Raw genomic sequence first — 21178 nt, forward strand, 5'->3', positions numbered from 1 at the left:
TGCATCATGACCTCCTAAAATGAGACACAATTGTTTGATGCAACTGACCTATTCTTGGAAATGAGTAATTGGTTCAATGAAACATGGAGCAGTCTACAAACTTAGAGTTTGGACTGTGAAACTTTTTATTTGAAGTTTCAAAGGTGGGACAGAAGCATAGCAGAATTTGCCACCCCAAAATATGCCTTTTTAAGATATTGATTATTTTAAGCTTATTACTTTGAAGAAACAAAAGACTCATGAAAAACTTCTAAACTTCCCTTTAACTGCTTCAAAACATTAGATAGACGATCAGCTCCAGGAAGGGAGCTATCATCACAAAGCACTATACACTCTGAACTAGTGTGTGATAGGGATGTAGCAAGGCCCTTTGATTAGAGTCATCTCTGTTAAAGATGGCCAAGAAAACATTTAAGTTTAAACATTTGCTTTTCCATCTTCATTTGAATTGCTTTCCTGCCCTTTGAAGTCCCAGATAGCTACCCCCTATTTATCCTTACTGCACGGTGGCATATAAGATTTAATGGCCTGATCTGTCCCTGGGTCCCATATTCTTAGGAAACCCCCTTAGGTAAATATGTAATGCATTTGGTCAATTTCTCCTACTATTTTTTCTCATCTTCATGTGATTATTAGTTCAGGCAGTAGTACTTAGTAGGGTAAGAGGAAATTAATTTTTCCTCCCGCATACCTTCAAACTCCCCTTTTTTCCAGTCACAATGAATAGTACTATTTCTAATAGATGCTGTTTCTAGTTGTGGATTAAAGATAACATGTAGCACATTCTCCACTCAACTTCAGTGCACAGCACATGATCAAGAAATAAATTTTATTGCCGTAAGCCATTCAGATTTGATGTAGATTGGTTGCCATAGCATCAGCTAATCCAGCTATTTTCAACCTTTCTCATCTAATGGCACACATAAACTAATTACTAAAATTCTGTGGTACACCAGAAAATATATTTTTTGCTAATCTGATAAAAAAATAGGTATAATTTTGATTCATTCATACTGGGCAGCTATCATTATGTTGACTGTTGTCATATTTTTTACTTGACAATCTAAGGAAAAGAGTTTAGTGCCCCTAAGTAGTCAGGTATTGCATGTCTTAAAAATTCTTGCAGTGCACCAGTTGAAATGACTGACATAACCTATTCTGAAGTACACTTATTTCCATCTTAATACTGTCCCTCACAACTAAAACTAATGACAGTAGCAGGGGCAAAGAAGTTCAGTATTACAGTCATCGAGAACATGGGATCTGGAACCAAATTACCCAAGTTCAAAATCTGGTTTTACCTTTTTTAACTGTGAATTTTGGGCAAGTTATTTAAACTTTCTGAAGCTACCTGACAGTGAGTGGCAAGGGTAAAAATTAATGAAATAATATAGAATTCTTAACACAGTGCCAGGACATAGTGGTACTTAATAAAACACTGCTGCATTTTTGGACTATAAGACACACACCCCCAAATTTGGGCGGAATAATAGTTGTTAATGCTGCTGTTGAGTTCTGTTTACATTTACATTGGTGAAATATTACATATTTATGTTATTAAATATTTTACCACATTTTTTGCTTCAAAAATTTTTTTTCTGATTTTTCTCCTCTAAAACCTAGGTGCATCTTATGATCCAAAAATATGGTATATAATATTATATATATGTGTATATATATGTATACACACACACACACATATATATATAATCTTAGACACAATTGAGGAGGAGGAAGAGTTAAATTAATTTTTTCTTCCAGCGTCAATTTTCACTCATTAATTACTGCTATCTTGAAAATATTTTTTTATGTACATTCATTAAGCAATATCAAATGTCTGCCTTTTTCCTGACCTTCTGATCTTCTTCAGATTTTTATAATGTATCTTCCTGTCTGCTTCCAGGCTTTCATAACATCTAGAATTCTTCGCTGCCCCAAATCCACCCCTTAATTTTGGTTTAGCACTTTCTATTTCCTCAGGTCTCATTTGAAATATATATATATTTTAATGGAAACTTTGACCCAGATCTTATTTCCTCTCCAAACAACCCCTCCAATGAAGGAAAGAGGATTGGAGCTCTTCATGAGACATAGTATAAAAACAGGGATGTCTGCTTTGGCAGGAATCCCACTGTATTTACCTAACACTGGATGTAAGATTATAAATACTATCTGAAGCTTCCACCTCCAACAGTTCTAATATAATGACAACTTTCTGGAATTAGCATTTTCATATTGTTTTCTGTTGATAAATGATACCATGTTCAGAAGAAAGAACTTTACACCAGATCTTATTCATACAAACACATACATCAATGGAGACTTCTGCTTACAGTAATAATTAACTAACCTTAATTTTAACAATTTAATTAAATACAAGTAACTCTGGTTTGTTTGCCAACTATTAATGTCAAACTGAATATAAATAGACTCATGAAAAGATTATAGTAAATTCTTTACACTGTTGTAAAATTACTCTAATTTTCTGCTAGCCAGAAATATTTAACAGCATTTTTGAAATACATTAATGAGGACAGTTAAAAAGAGATAATAAAGTTTTATTGAGTAATTTGGCAAGGCTTCTGGAAGACTTTGACCTCTTCAGTAGAGAGCTCTAGCCTATTGGGTGTGGTTCTTAAGAGACTCTGAAACACTATGCAAATTTATTGTTATCTCTAATATCTTTAATCTATCTATATAAGCTATTCTCTCGTTAACATAAATTACCTAGAGACATAAAGCATAAGAAACATTGACACTTTTTTTTTTTTGCTGAGGCTCAAAATAGTGGACAGCATGATGCTTAAGCAACCCTTGATACACCAAGGAATCATATTGTATTCAGATGAGAAAATATGGGATATACCTAAGAGTACACAAAAAATGGTATACTAGGATGAAACCTGCAGACATTTAGGTACTAATATGATTATCAGTATATACCTAGGTATCTTCCTTTAGTAGTTGCATCCTATTATAAAGAGTTAATGGAACAAAAAACAAAGACACTGAAATAGAGAACAAGGGGATAGTGACCAGAGGGGAGAAGGAAGGGAAGTTAAGGGGAAAAAGGGGGAGGGATTTGGAGGAACCAATAGGTAGGACACAGGGACGAGAACTAAGGGGGGGTGGAAATGGGAGGGGGGTGGGGAGCAAGGGGCGGGGGAGGCTGGGATGGGAAAAATAGACAAAAAACTGTACTTGAAAAATAACTAAATAAAATTTTTAAAAAAGAGTTAATGGGTTATTATAACAACATAGTTCATGAAAAGAAAAAAACACCTATGGAAGTACTGATAAGTGATGTAAGACTTCATTTGACTAGTAGCTCTTTTAATAGAGTTATAATAGACTTATAATCGATTTTGAGAATCACAAAGCACCAATGCTAACTTTTTGGACTAATGGTGATATTGGGACTATTTCCCATTCATGAGGTATTGGCCAGATATTTAAATTAATTAACCAAACTTTCCTATTATTTGAAATCATACGGACTCGACCAAACATATTCATTAGAACATCTTCTTCAGTAATTATATATACAACATGCTGTTAGAAGAAAGGACACTGTAAGTATTGACCCATTCGTACTGACTTAGCACTCAAGGTGAACTATTATGGATTTCAGGGTAGAGATTAGCCCTAAAAATCCCTTTTTCTTGCAGGTGTTGAGTACATGGAAAATTATCAGAAAACTCAGATGTGTTGATAAAGTGAGTAAATAAGCCCAAGTTGTAAAATTTCTATGTGAATCTTTTTTATACAGTAAAATATTATGGGTGGATATGTTACTAACAAGCAATCTTTCTAATGTATGCCATCTTTACTTTGACATTCATATATTTATAACACAATATAACAAGATGCCATGTACTAGACACCTACTAGATGGCAGATGTAGAACAGATATTTCTATTTCTCACTTAAGCCTGTAAGATAAGGATTTATGAACAGGAATCCCCATTTTATGGGTAAGGCAGGAAAAGTGACACTGAATTGCCCACACTTATAGCTAATAGTGTGATGAAATAGTGCTGGGATATGAACTCATGGTTTTCCTAGTTCAACAACCTGCTCCTACTCTTACAACTATTTGGCCAAGAGTCAATGGTGAGAAAAAGGTTGAGGTCATGTAAAATCTTACAAGTTGGTCAACTCTTTAAGCAATTTCCTGTTGGGAGCAGCCCTACCTGGTTTCAGGAACTGTAACCCCCACTTGACTAAGGCTGAGTGAGTGATCTTCAGACCATAAGCCACTAAGGAGATAAAGCTTATATCCCTGTAAGGAACACTGCTTCTGCTCCTTTTTTCATAACTGGCCCCCAATGCTTGATCAGTTAGGCAATAACAGGTAAGATTCCCCAAGGGGGAAAGGCCTAAGACAGGCATGATCACATGGAGGCCCCAGTGAAGGACTTGAGGGGCTATGGAGAAAGGAGGTGATGGACCCTTGCCCCTCAGCTTTGACAAAGTCCGACTCCCCTGAGTTCAGAAGTCTCCAAGAATTCCTTGGCTATCTGCCTCCTCTGCCTGACTAAGCCTGAAACAAAGACAGGGTGGCACAGTCCTGTGCTGGAAAGGGTGGGCTCCCTGGGTGATCAGACCTAAGAAAGAATACATAAACTCCTATGAAAGCTGCTTTGCTAACAATGCTCTCAATTAAATGATAAAGGTCCAAGCAGGAAATGAGTGTGTTTCCCAAAGTCTTGTAGCCCTTTAGCTAATAGACCCTGACTCAGAATAGGCCCTGGTATTTCTTTGTATGCTATCTACTCTTCGATCCTTAACTGCCTGATAATGATTAATGAGCTGTACCTGTAGTCCTATACAAACTAAACCCAATAAAAGCCTATCTAGGCAAGGGTCAGCATGCTCTCCCCTTGAGACAGTGGCCAGGCCATTCTGAGGAGCTCCCCGCTTGAGGGAGTAGCCATGCCATCCTTTTTCCTCCACAGGACTCAGTAGTCCATGTGAATTTGTCTACAGGCACCACAGGCTGGTGCATGCGTCAGTTCTCAATGATATACGTAGATGCTACACACATGATGTGTACTTACACTGTTCTAAGAATCATTCTAAGTAGTTTATATGTATCAGCCTGTTTAATCATTTAAATCATTTTCATGGTCCATACTGAGAGAGAAAAACAGTTACTTATGAGCACACCCTAGATCAAGAATGAGCATTATGTTTCATCTCAAAATTAAACGGGTAATTCCAATGTACACAGTGTGTACCATAGGCGATGTAGTAGGTGCTGCATAGTAACAGTTTTGAGGGTAGTTGTCATTATTGTTTTTTAAATAATTCCTCCTCCTTTAACAGCTAAGTGACTGAAACACTGCTTGGAAAGACTCAGAGATTAAACCACTAAAATATAAAGAATGCCATAATTGATTAGCAGTGACTGGAATGGCATAATCATGGAAAGACTGAACTATGAGTCAGGAATCTGCCATTATTGGCCATGTGGAAATTTCAGAGGAGAGAAAGAGGTTTATTTTGATGATAAGAGAAATTTCAAAGGGAGACTTCAGGTCTGATTGCATAAGCAATTTCTACCTAACATGTTATTGGACTATGGGTCTAGAAAGTTTTATTTGAAAGACAGCAAATTCATATTTTCGCAAAAAGACACTATTGCAAATGATCAAACCACTTACCAGAAAGGTCAGCCCACTTTACAATATTCTATATAATTTATAAAGTCTCGATATGATAGATGCCAAAAAAAACTTATCAAAAAGTAAACTGCAGTTACAGAGAATTTTCCTCCAGTGTAAATGATTTATAACTTCATTTTAACTAAACCAGAATATCTACACTAAGACTGAGTCTAATAAATGTAGATTTATCCTATGCTGTTGCTTCCCTGCCTGGAGCACAAACAGGACCTCCAAACTCTGAAAAAGTATGTTAGGAGACAACAGCCTATAAAAAAATTCTTGAAAATGAGGTGCTATCAATCCAATAAGAAAGCATGCTTCTAGCCAGAACTGTTGACACAACAAAAGTAAAATTAAAGCATTACTCTGCCACAGTACTCAGAATTCTTGTGTGATATGGCTAAGCTAAATGGCTAAGACACAGTGTCCTCTGAATGCCAAACTATGTCCTTCAACACAGAGATGTGTTTTGTGAGTTTAAGTGACCAAGACTAGCTGGCTGATATTCCTAAAATCAGTACCGAGGTGTGACAGGAGGAGCACTCAACTGAGAGTTGGTGCACAGTCTCAGCTTTTTTCTCAGCTTTTTTATTATTGTCCACATTTTGCAGTGTTTTGTACAATGGAGTCACAATACAGACTGAGTAGGGTTGTGGTATAGATCAAACATCTCAAGGAACAGCATGTATTGGGGCCTATGCACAGCACAGATTCAGTAAACTGAACCATTATTCAGAGGTGGGGAAACTATCAACTTGCCCTCCCAAACTCCATGATTTCAAAAAGGTCAATTAACTTTTCTTTAAGATATTCTTTATCAGTAAAATGAGAAAACATTCCACTTCATAAGGTTATTGTGAGGATTCAACTAAACATTAACAACTTGGGATCATTCATTCTTTAATTCACTCAGCAAGTGTTTATTTGGTACTAATGATGTGCTCCAGACACTGTGTAAAGAACTACCAAACTGCTGGGCTGCCCCTACTCAGAGCTGGGGATTTGGTCAGGGAAGCAGTGTGGAAGTCCTCAAGGGATTCTGAGACTGGCTAAAGTACCCATGCTGCATTTATGTTAATTAACTGACTTGCTTTCCATTGAAACTCTTATTGTAGGTAGTGGGTCTCTTCCCTTCCATCTTACCTGTGGTCATGTGTGCACATTAGATTGAAAAACAATAACGAATAAATATTTTTATATTCTCTTTAAGTGGAATACAAAGTTTCTCTAACTAGGTTAGGACCTACAGCAATCCAGATCTGCCACCCCACCCCACCCCACACCTTATACCCTTATTTCCTTTAACTGCCACTAAGTCTTTACTTGTCTGTTCCTTTTAGTGAAACAGACAACCCTTGACCCTTTGCTATTAGTTCATTCTCTGCCAAACATCCAAAGCCCAACTCAAAATTACCCCCTCATAAGGATTTCCCCCAACTTCTCTGCTCATAATGAATTGCTTCATGATTTAAAATCACAGGGCACTTTGTTTGGTGAGAGCTCATATCACAAGCAGCTCTGCATCTTAAACACAGAATTAGAGAAGAGTGAGAAAAGGAATAAAAAAAATTCTGAAAGTAATGAAGAGAAAGAATTGTGACTCACAGAAGCCAACAGAATTGTCTAAAACTGCACTATCTCAAACAGTAATTACTAGGTGTGTGTTACTATTTAAACTTATATTTAACTGCAATTTGGTTCATTTTCTTATTTTTTAATGAAGTGTTTTATAGCATGCATTTTTTGGATAGGAGAGGGATGCTGGAGAAAGTCATTCAATTAAGTGACATCAAGGATGGTCAGAGACTCTCCACTGCTTGCCAGTGTTAATCAATTAATAGATGGTGCCTGGAGAAGAACTGAGAAAGACTCTGAAATCACATCTAGACTCTGAGGGAGCAATCACTGTGATTGATTATGGAGCCTGTGACAGAGAGAGGGCAGCAGATTGGCAGCATATATACCATAAATCTGCTTTTACTTCTAAACAATCCTGGGAGACGCTGTCAAAAATGTTATCACACAAATGTTCACCCAGTGACCTAGTATCTCAAACACATGTCTGGTACATGCCATTTTGCATTTCATCAGATAAAGAGATAAAAGTACCTACAAAGACAATTGAACTTAGTAAGACATCATCTGGGAGACTTCCAATGAACATATTCTCCTGTTTTATAGCTTACCATTTTATTTTTAATGGCTTTATTTTTTATTATTTTGCTATGTCATCTATTTTAAAATTCAGAATTCTATGATGGTTTTGTCTCTCATAGTTACAATTTCTTCAAAAAATACTGGTGCTCAAACCTTCCTTACTACAGCATATTGAGAAAGTGAAATATGAAATTTCTACCTGTTTCAATTTTCCAGTAGAAAAATACTTAGGTAATAATACTCAGGGGATATATTTGTGAATCACTAATTATTTTTGTATAATACAAGCCTACTAACATGCTCATATTTTATAAAATGCTGCCCTATGGATATAAAAACCAAAATATTACTTACTTTGAGAGTAATACCACATAGATTCGTAGGCAGTAAGTAGGTAATCAATGTGTCACCATATACACATTTTACAATAAGGACATGAATAATTTCTGACACAATTCAGGAAGGTCTTGAGTCTAATCTACCCCAAATATTCAATTCAAAATACATAAATATGCATTATTACAGACTACAGGGTTAACAAAATAGCCCACAAAAATAAATTGATAATGATGAAACTTAATCTACACTAATTTATAATTTAAAAGTAAGGACAACAGCAAATGAAAATCACTAACTAAAACAACACTCATGATACACTGGTAACAAATTATCCTTCTCCAAATTGCATGAAATCTAATCATTTGCAGGCATGCACTATGCAATGTTTCCTAGCAAAACAATGAATTAAGAAAGCTCAGTTAAGAGAGAAAGATGGTGGTGAAATAGGTGGGAACAGAGTTCACTTCCCCCTGTGCATGGATGAAACATGTAGCCAGTCTTCTGAGGAACAGAACAAAAAGCCAACAGTATCCTAGCCTATGTGGAACAGTAAAAATGAAAAATTGTAGAGCACATTAAAAAAATCAGACAGTGAGACAACAAAATGAAACAAGCACCAATTTACACCATACACCAAAATAAATTCAAGGTGGATAAAAGACTTAAATATAAGCCATGATACCATTAAAGTCCTAGAAGAGAACATAGTCAGGAAAATCTCAGATATTTCACACAGCAATGTTTTTACTGATATGTCCCCCTAGAGCAAGGGACATAAAGGAAAGAATAAACAAATGGGATCTCATCAAAATAAAAAGCTTCTGCACAGCTAAAGAAAACCATACTAAAATAAAAAGAGAACCAACCGTATGAGAAAACATATATTCCAATGATACCTTAGACAAGGGTTTGATATCCAAAATATATAAAGAACTCACACAACTCCATTCCAGGAAGTCAAGCAACCAAATTAAAAAATGGGCAAAGCACTTGAACAGACACTTCTCCAAAAAGGACATACAGAGGGTCCAGAGACATATGAAAAGATGCTCAGTATAGCTAGCTATCAGAGATGCAAATTAAAACCATAATGAGATACCACCTCACATTGGTCAAAATGGCCATCATAAACAAAGCAACAAACCACAAGTGTTGGAGAGGGTGTGGAGAAAAGGTGACCCTAATGCACTGTTGGTGGATTTGCAGCCTGGTACAACCACTATGGAAAACACTATGGAATTTCCTCAGAAAACTAAAGATGGAACTGACTTTTGACCTGTTGATTCCACTGTTACGATTATATCCTAAGAATACTGAAACACCAATCCAAGAGAACCTATCCACCCTAATGTTCAGAGCAGCACAATTTACAATACCCAAGTGTTGGAAGCAACCTAGGTGTCCATCAGTAAACTATGGTACATCAAAAAACTATGGTACATTTACACAATGGAATTCTATGCCACAAAAAGAAAGGAACTCCTATCCTTTGCAACAGCATGGATGTAACTGGAAAGCATTTTGCTAATTGATAATAAGCCAGACAGTGAAAGACAGATACCATGGGATCTCACTTTTAACACGAACCTCATCAACAGAACAAACAAACTAGTAAAATATAACCAAAGACACTGAAATTGAGAACAGGCTGACAGTGACCAGAGGAGAGATGGGAGGGAATTTCAGGGGAAAAGGGTGAAGGGTTTGCAGGAACAATTATAAGGACCCATGGACAATAATGGGGGTGGGTGGAAATGGGAGGGAGGTTGTGAGTGTTGGGTGGGGGGAAAAGTCAGAAAACTGTATTGTTTAAATAAAAACAATAAAAATAAAGAAATCTCAGTTCACCTTAGTTACATGACATTTCTGATAGAATCATGACTTGGTATACTAATAAATAGACTGTACTTTCACATATAAAATGAATACAAATAGAGTCTTAAATTGCTTGCTCAAAGGAACAATGACCAATAAAATTCTTGTGTTTTAAAATTAATTTGCAGCCTACTACTGGACTTGAGACTTGATGTTGAGAATTTTAATGAAGTGTTAAGTTTAGGGTTTTATATAGGCATCATTATAATGGCTGCAGCTTCCCTGTTTTATTACATTTGCAAATTAATATTTTTCCAAAGCCTTAATCTACAGAACAATTAAGTGATTTTCTATCTAATATTCAAATGTGACCTCAGTTTATGCCATTGGCTTCATTATATAAATGCTCCCTGTTTATGACCCCTCCAGTGATACCATGCAGTATCATACAAAAGTTTCAGAAACCCAGTGTTTTAGCATGTTGGGTATATCCCAGGCTAGGACAAAACCTTGGGCATAATTTTAAAGCGGGCCAAGACATATATGCGTAGGAATTCCTCTTTGAGCCCCAGTGCCTTCACCTCTCTCCACTCTGACTGCATGAAAGGATTTGATAAATTTGTTAGGAATCATAACATGTTGGAGCTAAAAATAATAGTTTCTGAGGTTACAAACAGTTTTGTTTGGCCCACCTTTAAAAGATCAGTCCTTTATTTAAAAGATAAGGGAATTACATATAAAATTTTAAATTGCCCACTTGCATTAAAACATTGAATGTTCTCATTACATTGAGCCTTTCTCAGCTGTAGCTAAGTATGTCTTGTGCCCTGGACATGTGCACATGCTTTTAGTTGACACAGTACAGTATTCTGTAACCTCTGGTCCTCAGGCTGATTGAATCACTTTTGTTAACTGCCATGTCTTTGAAGGTATTTGGTTGTTCATCAATGAAATCATCCAAAAAGATTTAAATAGTTTTAGCAAAAGACTTTTTTAAATATACAAAGGTGATTTTTTAAATATACAAATATTGCTCTATCAAATGGATAAATCAATGAATCAGTTCCTTGGTCAGCTTAAAACTTCATTATTTTGCAGAATATACCTTTCTTTTTGTGGAAGGCATGGCTCACCTACTTAAAGCTGCAAGGCATGATGTAGAAATCATTGATTTCTTCTAATCCTCTCATCTGGAGCGTTGCAACCTACTCCCCAGGTGAGATCCTGAAAACTCCAGCATCTACTCTTTACTCTGATGCTCTCTCTTCATCAACATTAGACTTAAAAAAAAGGCTTCATGTGCTGCTGGCCTGCCAGTATTGTCATTATTAAAGGATATAAAATTCTTGCTAGTTAATCAGAAAACATTTATTGAACTTACACAATATTTATTCAGCAGTATAAAGGACCCACTGGCCTGCTGATCCTAACCCAAGGTGTGCTGTCAATTTCAAGAGCTTTGAAGTGCTTTTCCCCCCACTGTATGGTGGCTCATCTACATCTGGACCCTAATATTGTCTTCACTTCAGAGCATATGACTGTCAGCCCATTCTTCACCTGCACAAATGGATATCAGAAAAATCTCATGGATGTATTATTCTTAGCTTGGATTTAATCTTGAGTAAAATGAAGCATGCCTAGAAGAGGAGGTCCAAGGAGGTGTAATAAAGATGAATACAGGTCATTGCACCAGCAGAACAATGGCTTTGGGTACAAGCATAGCCAGGAGCAAAACACATAGGAGGTCTTTCTCCCTTCTACACTTGTTAAGTATTAGTTTGTCCCCTTCCTTACATGGATGAAGAATCTGTTTCACAAATCAGCAGATGCCTCAGCATATCTATCCATCTTCTGAGAGAAAGTCACTGTGATAATATCACTTCTTTTTTCTTTCTCTGCAACTTTATTGCATAAAGACATAGGAGGTGGAAAATATAGTGGGCCAAGAAAGTGCTTAAGTGCTTTAAGGACATTATCTTTTGAGAATTCAAATAGTTTACATAAATTGTTACAAAAATGAATCATCTCCTCTTTACCCTAAAGAAATAAAAAATGCCTGTCTAGTGTTGTTTTCTTGCTGCTACAAAGATAAAATGAATTTTTTAATATCAAAAGATTTGAAAGCAAAAGGCCTTTTTCTATTTGCTAAGTGAATTTTCTTTTCATTCCCCCAAGGCCAAACCTATAATACTTTAAATCTCTAGGAAAAAAATCATGCTGTGACTGAGGACCACTGGGATTTATTTTTTTACTACATTTATAAGTATATTCTTTGTATTATTTTGATTAATGAAGTAGCTGGAAAATATTGAATAAAGTCAAATTATGTACTCAAAGATATTGCACAGATACATAAAAGTTATACTGATGACTTAATGTTTACATCACTCTTCATTTGAGGCATCTCCTAATTGTAAACACACAAGCAGATTCATATGCATCCATCTAAACACACACACACTCACACGCAGATGCTAACAGAGTTTAAAATTTTACCAGAACAGCCATCCCTTCTTTCCTTAATTATTTCACACACATTTCCTGAGTGACTATTATATGTCAAGTTCCTCATCAGAAATGAGAGATAAAAAGATGAATAGCACAAGATTCAGGAATCACCTTGGCCTGCATTTCTCAACACACGTGTAATATGAATAGGTACTGTCGATGTTGACCAAATTTTAAAAAATGTTTGGAAATTGAAGTTAAATACAATCAGGGTCCTATCTGCAAATCTTTCCAGAACTTCCATATACTCAACGTGCAATGCACATCTCTAAGAAGAGACCATACCATGCAGTAAGTGTTACCCCAACAGCTTCTTACCAAACATTGTCTTGAGGGGGACTATGTGAATTGGGAAATGCTAAACCGTTAATTAAATATTGAATACTGAAAGCTCTTAGAAAGAAAAGGGCTTCATGATATTTTCCTACCTATACTTCATTGTCGCTCCTTAAACAATAAATAATGTTTGATATATTTCTAATTTTACCAGAAAGCTCTCTGTAGGTAATATTTTAAGTTTTTTATTAAGAAGCAATATAGTCTCATACTGAAAACAAATATAAAAATAAAGAATTATAGAAAAAACTCTAAATTAGTTGAGTCCTCTACTATGTTGAACTCACACTGTATAAAGAATGTTAATATTTTTTCTGATATTTTTATATATGTGCAAATGTTTTTTTTCTTCAAAATTGTTTTGAAGTTGAGTATTCTGTTTTTTATTGTCTTCACTCAGCAGTAGATCATGGGCATTTTTACACACAGGTGCATACAGATATTTTCGCACACAAATGCACACATGTGCATAGTTGCAATCTGATTCTGGGATGAGGTCAATATTATCAATCAGATCATCAATGGATTATCACTGGCATCAGTTTACACCAGATAACAACCTATCTGTTCTAATCTTTATACCAATTCACTACACTTAGCAACCTAATACTAGTACAAATTCTTAAAAAGCCAATATGTAACATCCACTGTTCTCAGTATTTTCTTTTCTTTTCTCCCTCCCTTCCTTCCTCCTCCCTCCCTTCCTTCCTTCTTTTCTTCCTCTCTTCCCCTTCCTTCCTTCCTGCTTTCCTTCCTTCCTTCCTTCCATCTTTTTTCCCTTCCCACCCTCCCTCCCTTCCTTCCTTCTCCTCACCTGAGCACATTTTTTTTTATTTGGTTTTAGAAACAGAGGAAGGGAAAGAGAAAAAAATGCTGGTTGCCTTCCATATACCCTAATGGGGAATTGTATGTTCTTGAACTGGGGATCTAACTTGCCACTTCTCAGTTATGGGACAATTCTCCAGTCAACTGAGCCACGCGAGCCAGGGCACTACTTCTTTTATATTACGATTATAAAACAATTCTTTACTGTATTGTATCTTGGTATTCTAATGCATGGGCCTTCAGCAGCTTTCAATACAGTAATATGGAACAATAAGGTAAAAATAAAGCATACAAGAATGTTTCTCAATATTTTAATTAAAAATATACTTTATAATGAATGGTAATGTTCAGTATGTAGTGATTAAGTCATAAACGAATACCTCTAAATATGTAGTTTGCTTAATGTAGTTTTAAATCAGGCCAAGTGTAAGTTACACAGATGATTTTATTCAAAATAATCTTTTTATATATCATTTCCCTACATCCTTGTCAATAAAAAAGCAGTGACTGCAGAATAAATGATTCATTAGGCACTTATAACTTCTTGTCTCATGCAATTTATCTATATAATTTTAAATTACTACAGACTCTCAATGATCTTTTCTCATTAAAGTATTTCAAAATTATTCATATTTTATTAAGTTTCAAGGACAACCCCTCAAACATATCCTCTTATACCCTCACACTTGAAATTAAGTAACCATTTAAATTGCTGTCATGATTCATATATTCATAAGGGGCAAAAACTGATGCTAAATTAGAAAGTTCTATTTGGCAAACCATTTATCTATTTTTATCTGTTATCCAACAACTGGTGATTATAAGAAATCAAAGCTATTTTAACTACTTGAACAATGGAGAACCACTTTTGAGTTTTCATTGTTTAGTCTCTTTTTAAATGAAGTGCTCTCCTTATGCTATACTGTATATTTAAAATAGCACGAGTGTTCTTAAAGTTGTTATAGTAATTTCTTGCATTATTCCCAAAATGAAAACTTGATTTAGCCAAATATTAAATTACTGAAATTACAAATCTGTTAATCTATAGCACATTTTACTCATTTGTGTAATTTTAAAATTCACTTTCATTTGATTGACTGTTTTAATCTTTCTTAAGCACTGAGCAACTGGAAATAAATTGTGTATTACTAATACTGTAAATATGAAGAATAGGAAGTACTTAGGGACTGCAGGGAATACATTAAAACCAGTCGGCTTTCTAGTTAATATATTCTCATTCTGTCTGTGTACAAACCCACGCATTGAGAAGACAGATCCATAGATTCATGGCCTCACAAAACCATTGTCCTGATTTTGTGTTTTGACAGCAGGAATTGGCCCAAACCTCTAACCATTTCTTCTGAAGGACCCTGGCTGACTGGTGCCATCCATGTGCAGCACAATCTGATCGAGGGGAGCATTGTTTCAGTGTAGTGGATTATTTCTGGAGAGACTGAAATTGGCTGCCTGGGATCATAGCATCATCAATCTCATTGTACAAAGGATGGCGAAGCTGCCTGTAAGAGGCTGTGATAGGGGCCAGCCACTCCTAAGAAGGTGAGGAGGCAGCTGGAAAGCCTTCACTCCCCCTCCATCAGGACTCTGAGTGAAAGATTTGTCATCTTCACATTTTCTGGGTACTTGGCATGCACATGGTGTCTGCTTGCTCCTGGTCTGTGAAAGAGGCGATTTTTCAAGCTTAGGCAAATGTGGTGAAGCTCGGGGTCTGCTAGTGTCTCATTTTTCCTCATCATGTCACTTGTTTTAACTTATTTGAGAAAATGAGATTATTTTTCCCTTTTGCTCATTTAGCTAGCTATTATTTATTTATTTGCTCATTTAGAGGTGGATTGTCACAGAGAACTGGCCCTGGTTTCTCTCTTGTTTTCATACACATTTCATTAGTGTCCCCTGAATATTGAAGACCCACAAAAGGGAAACATCCCATCTCTCATCCAAAAAAAAAAAGCACAGATTTACTCTTAAAATCAAAATAGAAAACTGCATTAAAGAATATTGTATTTCTGACTGAAGTAATCTAGAATATTACTATATCCAAGATCTATTACTTTAATCTTTCCAGCTATTCTTGAAAACCCAAGAAGTTGAATAAGCATATTACATGAATTAGACTATCAGTTTCATATCACTTTAACTTTTCTGTATCTAGAAAGGAGTAGTTATATTTTCTTCATTTTATCAATGAATCTTAAATACGTCCCAAATGTATAAATACTTGGGGTTGAAACTGGTTTTGGTGCTAATTTCATGGGGTATTGGAAGTACAGATTGACATAACAAGATGCACTGGTAATAATAAGCAATTTCTAAGGAAAGAAAACAAATTCTGAGTTTAATTTCAGTCAGAACCTAATGATATGTTTCTGAGTTTCGAGTTATAAAATTTTGATTATAAGCCCCATAAAGACATGAGTTTACTTATTACAAGTAGAATAGCCATAACCTCTCACCAAAAAACTAATATATTGACTGATTAATAGAGATAATTTATGTGAAAGCTCATTGCAAACTATACTGTTTTTCATGCACAGAGTATAAAATAAGACACCATTGGATTTGATGATATATTCTAGCCAGGCATCATACAGTTAAAAAACAGCAAGAGTAAAAACAAAGTTTTTGTCTTATGTGGATGGACTATTAGCTGCACAGCTAATGTCTGTTTTTACTCTGTTAAGTGAGCTGATGTCAATAATTCTGATATTTATGAAGAGCTTTACAGTTTACAAAGCACTTTCAACATTAATCCATTTTTACTCTACAACATCCCTGAAGGGGAAATTGAGCTCAGAGTAGAAAAGCGACTTGCCTAAGGTCTGTTACTAATGTTACCTGACAGAGATGATGGCCAGTCCTGAGCTTTGCCATCATCACTTGGCGCTGCTCACCAGTTCTGCGGGGACCACCTTTCAGAACACGTTTGCACTTCAAATGAGTTCACTTATTGACATAAAAGTTTTCACAAGTTATGCCAAGAGACTCCCAATTCCTTGGAAAGGCTACTTGGCACAATTATTCTCTGCACTGAGAGACCGTAAGGTATATCCTCTTTGGGAAGTAGGCTGTAGAGGTGAAATCAGACTGACCTGACTTCCAATGGCAGTTATTCACTGTGTAGTCTCACACAAATCACGGACACCTTCAGAACTTCAGTTTCCAAGGCAAAAGGAGACAGGTTGGGGGTGGGGGGTGTTTGGGAGAGATTACACCTAAAGGATCAAGCCAAACAATGGGAATTGACTTGAGCATATCTAAAACACTATAGTTTTTGTTACGTCCTCTTATTGTTAAGAATTACAATGAATGCAGATTGCCCGCGTTATTTGCGTGGCTCTGTAACGAGTCAAAGACATTTTTGCAGGAACAGATTGGTGATTGACTGGTGGGAGGTAACATGGGAGTTTCCAGACCCAAGTTTGCTGTTCCTCCCACCTTAGCACTAAAGCCTAGACCCCTGGAGGTGTCCACTCCGAGCTCAGGAGACACAGGCCAGAATTGCCAGCGCACCCAGCAACAGAGCGCTTTCCAGGCCCACCTGCAGGGGCACCAGCGCCCACTCGCCTTCCCTCCCCGATCTAGGGCATGAGGAGTGAGGCTGGCTGGGGCCCAGAGGCAGCCTCTGGCTTCAGCCCAGTCTCGGGCCTCCCCCAACACTCATCCCACTATGACTCGGCTCCAGCACCCGGCCGGCAGGCGGGAGTTCCCCCGGCCTGCACCCGCCCTCTTTTTATCCTGCGGAGCCTCAAAGCAGATCCCTGGGAGGCTGCAGGCAGCGCTCCAGCAGGTGTTGCTGGAGGACTGTGGACGAACCTAGGGTGCCTGGGCCAGCTGCAGAGCTTGGGAAAGGCAGAGGCTTGTACTCCGGACAGCGTAAGCAACCCGAGGAAGCCTGGCGGAAGCGAGGAAGCCAGGAAGGGATTTGGAGAGGGGGTGGAAGGCTGGGAGCACTTGAGCACAGAGAATCGGGAGCTTGGGTGAGCAACTGGTCCCCAGAGCTCAGACCTGGCGAGGGCGGGGCGGGGGGGGTATGGCGGGGCGAAACTGGAGGATGGAGTAAATAGATGCAAATGATAAAGCTAAACAGAAAATGGAATGAAATCTTTCCGAGAACCTGCGTTGGTAACAAGCGAACTGGTGGACTGGTGAGGCAAAAGAGGAGAGAAAAATCCAGAGTTAAGAGCGAGGCCATGAAATGGCAAAGAAGTATATACTTTGAACAGAAAGAACAAGAAAGCAAAATGCTTCCAGAACGCAAAATTCAATATAGGGAGGGAAAATATATATATATATATATATATATATATATATCAGAGTAAAGAGAACTTATCCCTGAAACTGGTGAGAGCAAAGCCACGGAACATAACTGGAAGAACAGAAAGTGAAGAAAGGGAGAAAAGAAAGAAGACAAATTAATACCATACAAGAAATAGTAAGTTGCTTTTTGATTTCTTTTTCATTGACAAATTACCTCCAAATTCAATTTTGGCACTAACATTTCTACAAAATCCTTAGCCACATACACCCTGAGATTATAGATATTAACTAGATAAAAATGCATCGCATGAATACACACACATTATTTTACCAGTTGCAAAGATCATATTTTGCTTCCTTAAAAAATCCTTAAGTCTTGAATATTATCCCACCTTTTACAGAATATTTCACTTTTGGCCAAAACATCCAAAAACAAACAACTCTTACATTTTAGTTGTGTATGGGGAGAGAGACTCTTAGAGAAAACCCAAGTCATTTTAGTAACCCTTTTTTCCCCAAAGCGTCCAGCCAACAATATATCTTGGAATTCAGAGGCAAGCTGCCCAGACTATAGCACTTTCTGTCACTTGCAGTCAACCATCTGTTAAGGAGAGAGTGGTGAGACTGGAGGCTGCAGTGGAACCAGCCCGGCTTACCTGGTCTGTGCAGGTGGTGTTGCTGAAAAGTATGCTGAAGGGCTCCATGGCAGAGCAGCATTGCACAAGCACTTATCCACAAATACAGGACCCAGGACATCGCAGAGACCATTGCTATTCTCTAAAGAGAACATTAGACAGGAAAGATTAGCCCCAGCTTCAAGCCTAAGCTCAGTCAGTTCTACTTGATGACAGAAAGGGGATCTCAGACATCATGTCCCTTTGCTAATAGAAACAGTGACCCAGCAGAGGTCATGTCATGAAGTGGGGTTGAGGAAAACACTCTCCAGAAGACGACGATTTCGTTTTTGAAAACCCTTGGAGTTTGTTGCAGAAGCAAACTCCAAGGACTGCCAAAATAAGAAAAGTTAGTCTATCATTTAGGCAGTTTAAAACATAGTATCCTAACTAAACATCCTGTTTTAAGCAATAATCTTTAAGTTATAGTTATTCCAGGCATGAAAAGCTACTTACTCTGTTCATTCTGACTTCATTGCAAGTCTGACATAAGCCTGAAAAGAAAGAGTGGATTCTTTTTTTTTTAATTCTACAGTCATGAATTTTTAATCACTATGCTATCTTCTAAACTAAGTAATCATTTCTCAGAGGCATGTTGTAATCTCCTGATAGAATCAGTCTTTCTGGCTGGGCTTAAAATCAGAAGGAATTGTCTTCAGCCAGAATGAGTTTCAAATGCAAAATTTATGGTTCTGTCGTAGAGCAAGCCATAATTTACAATATTGCTTTGCCTCCTAAGAGCCCATTGTGGCATTTGTTGTATAGTGCTGATGAATATGCATATGCAGGTGGTATATATATTTATGGATGAACATACACCTTTTCACAGGCACTGAAACTTTGACAGTCTTATCTGCAACTGTAAGGATCTTAGAGCTACAAAGGCTCAGCTGCACTATATATTGTCCAATTTCTCAAACAGCACCTTATGCTGCATTTCATATCGCCAAATTGATCAACTTGAAACATCACCCTTACTCAGCCAGTGATATGGAAGCATTTTCTATACAAGAATCCAGTAAACTATATGCTTTTCTCTTAGACAGGAAGAGCAGTGGAACCAAGGTTGTCTCTTTTTTTTTCCACTGTCAAATGCACTCGAATTATTTCAGCTATACACTTAAAATATGCTAGTGACCTCCCATTGTGGTTTCTTTATTCATAGAAATGGTACTCTTTCAAAAACTGTAATGTTCAGAAAGCAAAAATATATTTATATGTGTGTGTGTGTGCAAACAGGCATGATGCAAGATAACTTATGGGTTTTAGGAGAGAGAAGTTGTCTTTGAGGGTTTTAGGACCATAACAAACAAATGGTGACAACCATAATTAAGTGCAAAGTAGGAAACATTATTTTCAACAGCATGGTACTTTTCATGCCCCAGTGTGATTCACATGGACCATTCACTTTATAATTAGTTTCGCTGCATACTGTTTACTTTTGTGTACAACAGATTTAGCTTCATTGTCTTCAGGACTATCAATGTAGCATAGGTGCATTCTGTTTAGTAGATAAATAGCAACTCCCCTCCTGTGAATCCTGAATGATTGCATTTTGGGGCCTTTCAAAATACCTTGAAAATTACAGAAAGACAAAAGAGAGGTGACTGTGGCATGCACTGATTGCTTATGAATTTCAGTTAAAATGCATTAGGAGTTAATCTAAACTTGAAAAAAACATACCACAATCAAAACTTAACGGTTTTCAGTAACTGCTTTCTTTTGCTTATTTTATCACCCATGTGATCTTAGCACTCAAAAAGATCCCTGTGACTTGACCTTTGCAGGATTTCACTTTTTTTTCATTTAACTTTTTTTAATTCTCAGCATTACTTCCAAGGTTCCTGCATATTGCTCCCATTGCTCTCTCTCTTACCAAGAGGTTGTATCTATGTTACTAAGTGTTTCCCCCCAAATAATGCATCCAGCCTTACATAGTTCTCTACAGATGACTGAATAGGTTACCAATCTGCTTTCTGTATCTTAAATCCTTAAAAAAGGCTTCTTACCTGAAAAATCCAGCCAAGAGCAGAGTACTCTATTAGTGTTCATTGGATAGCTCTAACACTTTCTAAAATCCATCTGTGACACAATTCAAGATTTTTTAAAAGAGAGCTTCCCAATAATCTTCTTTATCAGGATTAAAAAATATGTTTTCCTCTTCCGATGCTATTTCCACAATAAAAGAGACATTGGGTTCATTCAGACTGTATTGTCAAAAAAGGAGCCAAGGTTTGAGGGGTGGAAACCTTGTCATTTTCACCTTTAAATCATCCCCTGGCATTGCCTCTGCCTGACGAGACCTTTGAAGTGATGATGAGATAATGTGCAGTTTCCTGATGAGAATCAGTTTAGAGTTAATGATGGACCATCCCCTCTCCAGTGCATTCAGGGCAGCGTAAGGCAGCAAAATGTAGGAGCTGGGCTGCTATACGGTGCTGTAAGTAGCAGTAGTCTGTTTCAATACATCCCTTCCTTCTCCGTAAAGTATCACATGTCTTAAAGTGACATTACCCTTATTACAGCTACAGTGAATTGTAGTACCTGCCCACTAACTCTTCCAGAACTCAAGCAGCCTGA

The 21178-nt window shown here is 37.1% G+C and overlaps 1 protein-coding gene across 1 annotated transcript in view; it reads right to left on the bottom strand.

Moving 5' to 3' along the window:
- The window catches only part of TAFA1 (TAFA chemokine like family member 1), a 552663-nt gene extending 531995 nt beyond the window's left edge, over positions 1-20668 (bottom strand). Inside the window, exons 1-2 of the mRNA XM_037130762.2 lie at positions 20608-20668; positions 18581-18701 (exon numbers count right to left, since the gene is read on the bottom strand). Coding sequence (XP_036986657.1) covers positions 18581-18692 — 112 coding nt within the window. The 5' untranslated portion in view covers positions 18693-18701; positions 20608-20668. The remainder of the gene's footprint in view (positions 1-18580; positions 18702-20607) is intronic.
- Positions 20669-21178: the final 510 nt, after the last annotated feature.

The sequence above is a fragment of the Artibeus jamaicensis genome, unplaced genomic scaffold, assembly GCF_021234435.1.
Source record: "Artibeus jamaicensis isolate MK-2021 breed Jamaican fruit bat unplaced genomic scaffold, CSHL_Jam_final contig_1157, whole genome shotgun sequence".
Lineage (NCBI taxonomy): Eukaryota > Metazoa > Chordata > Mammalia > Chiroptera > Phyllostomidae > Artibeus > Artibeus jamaicensis.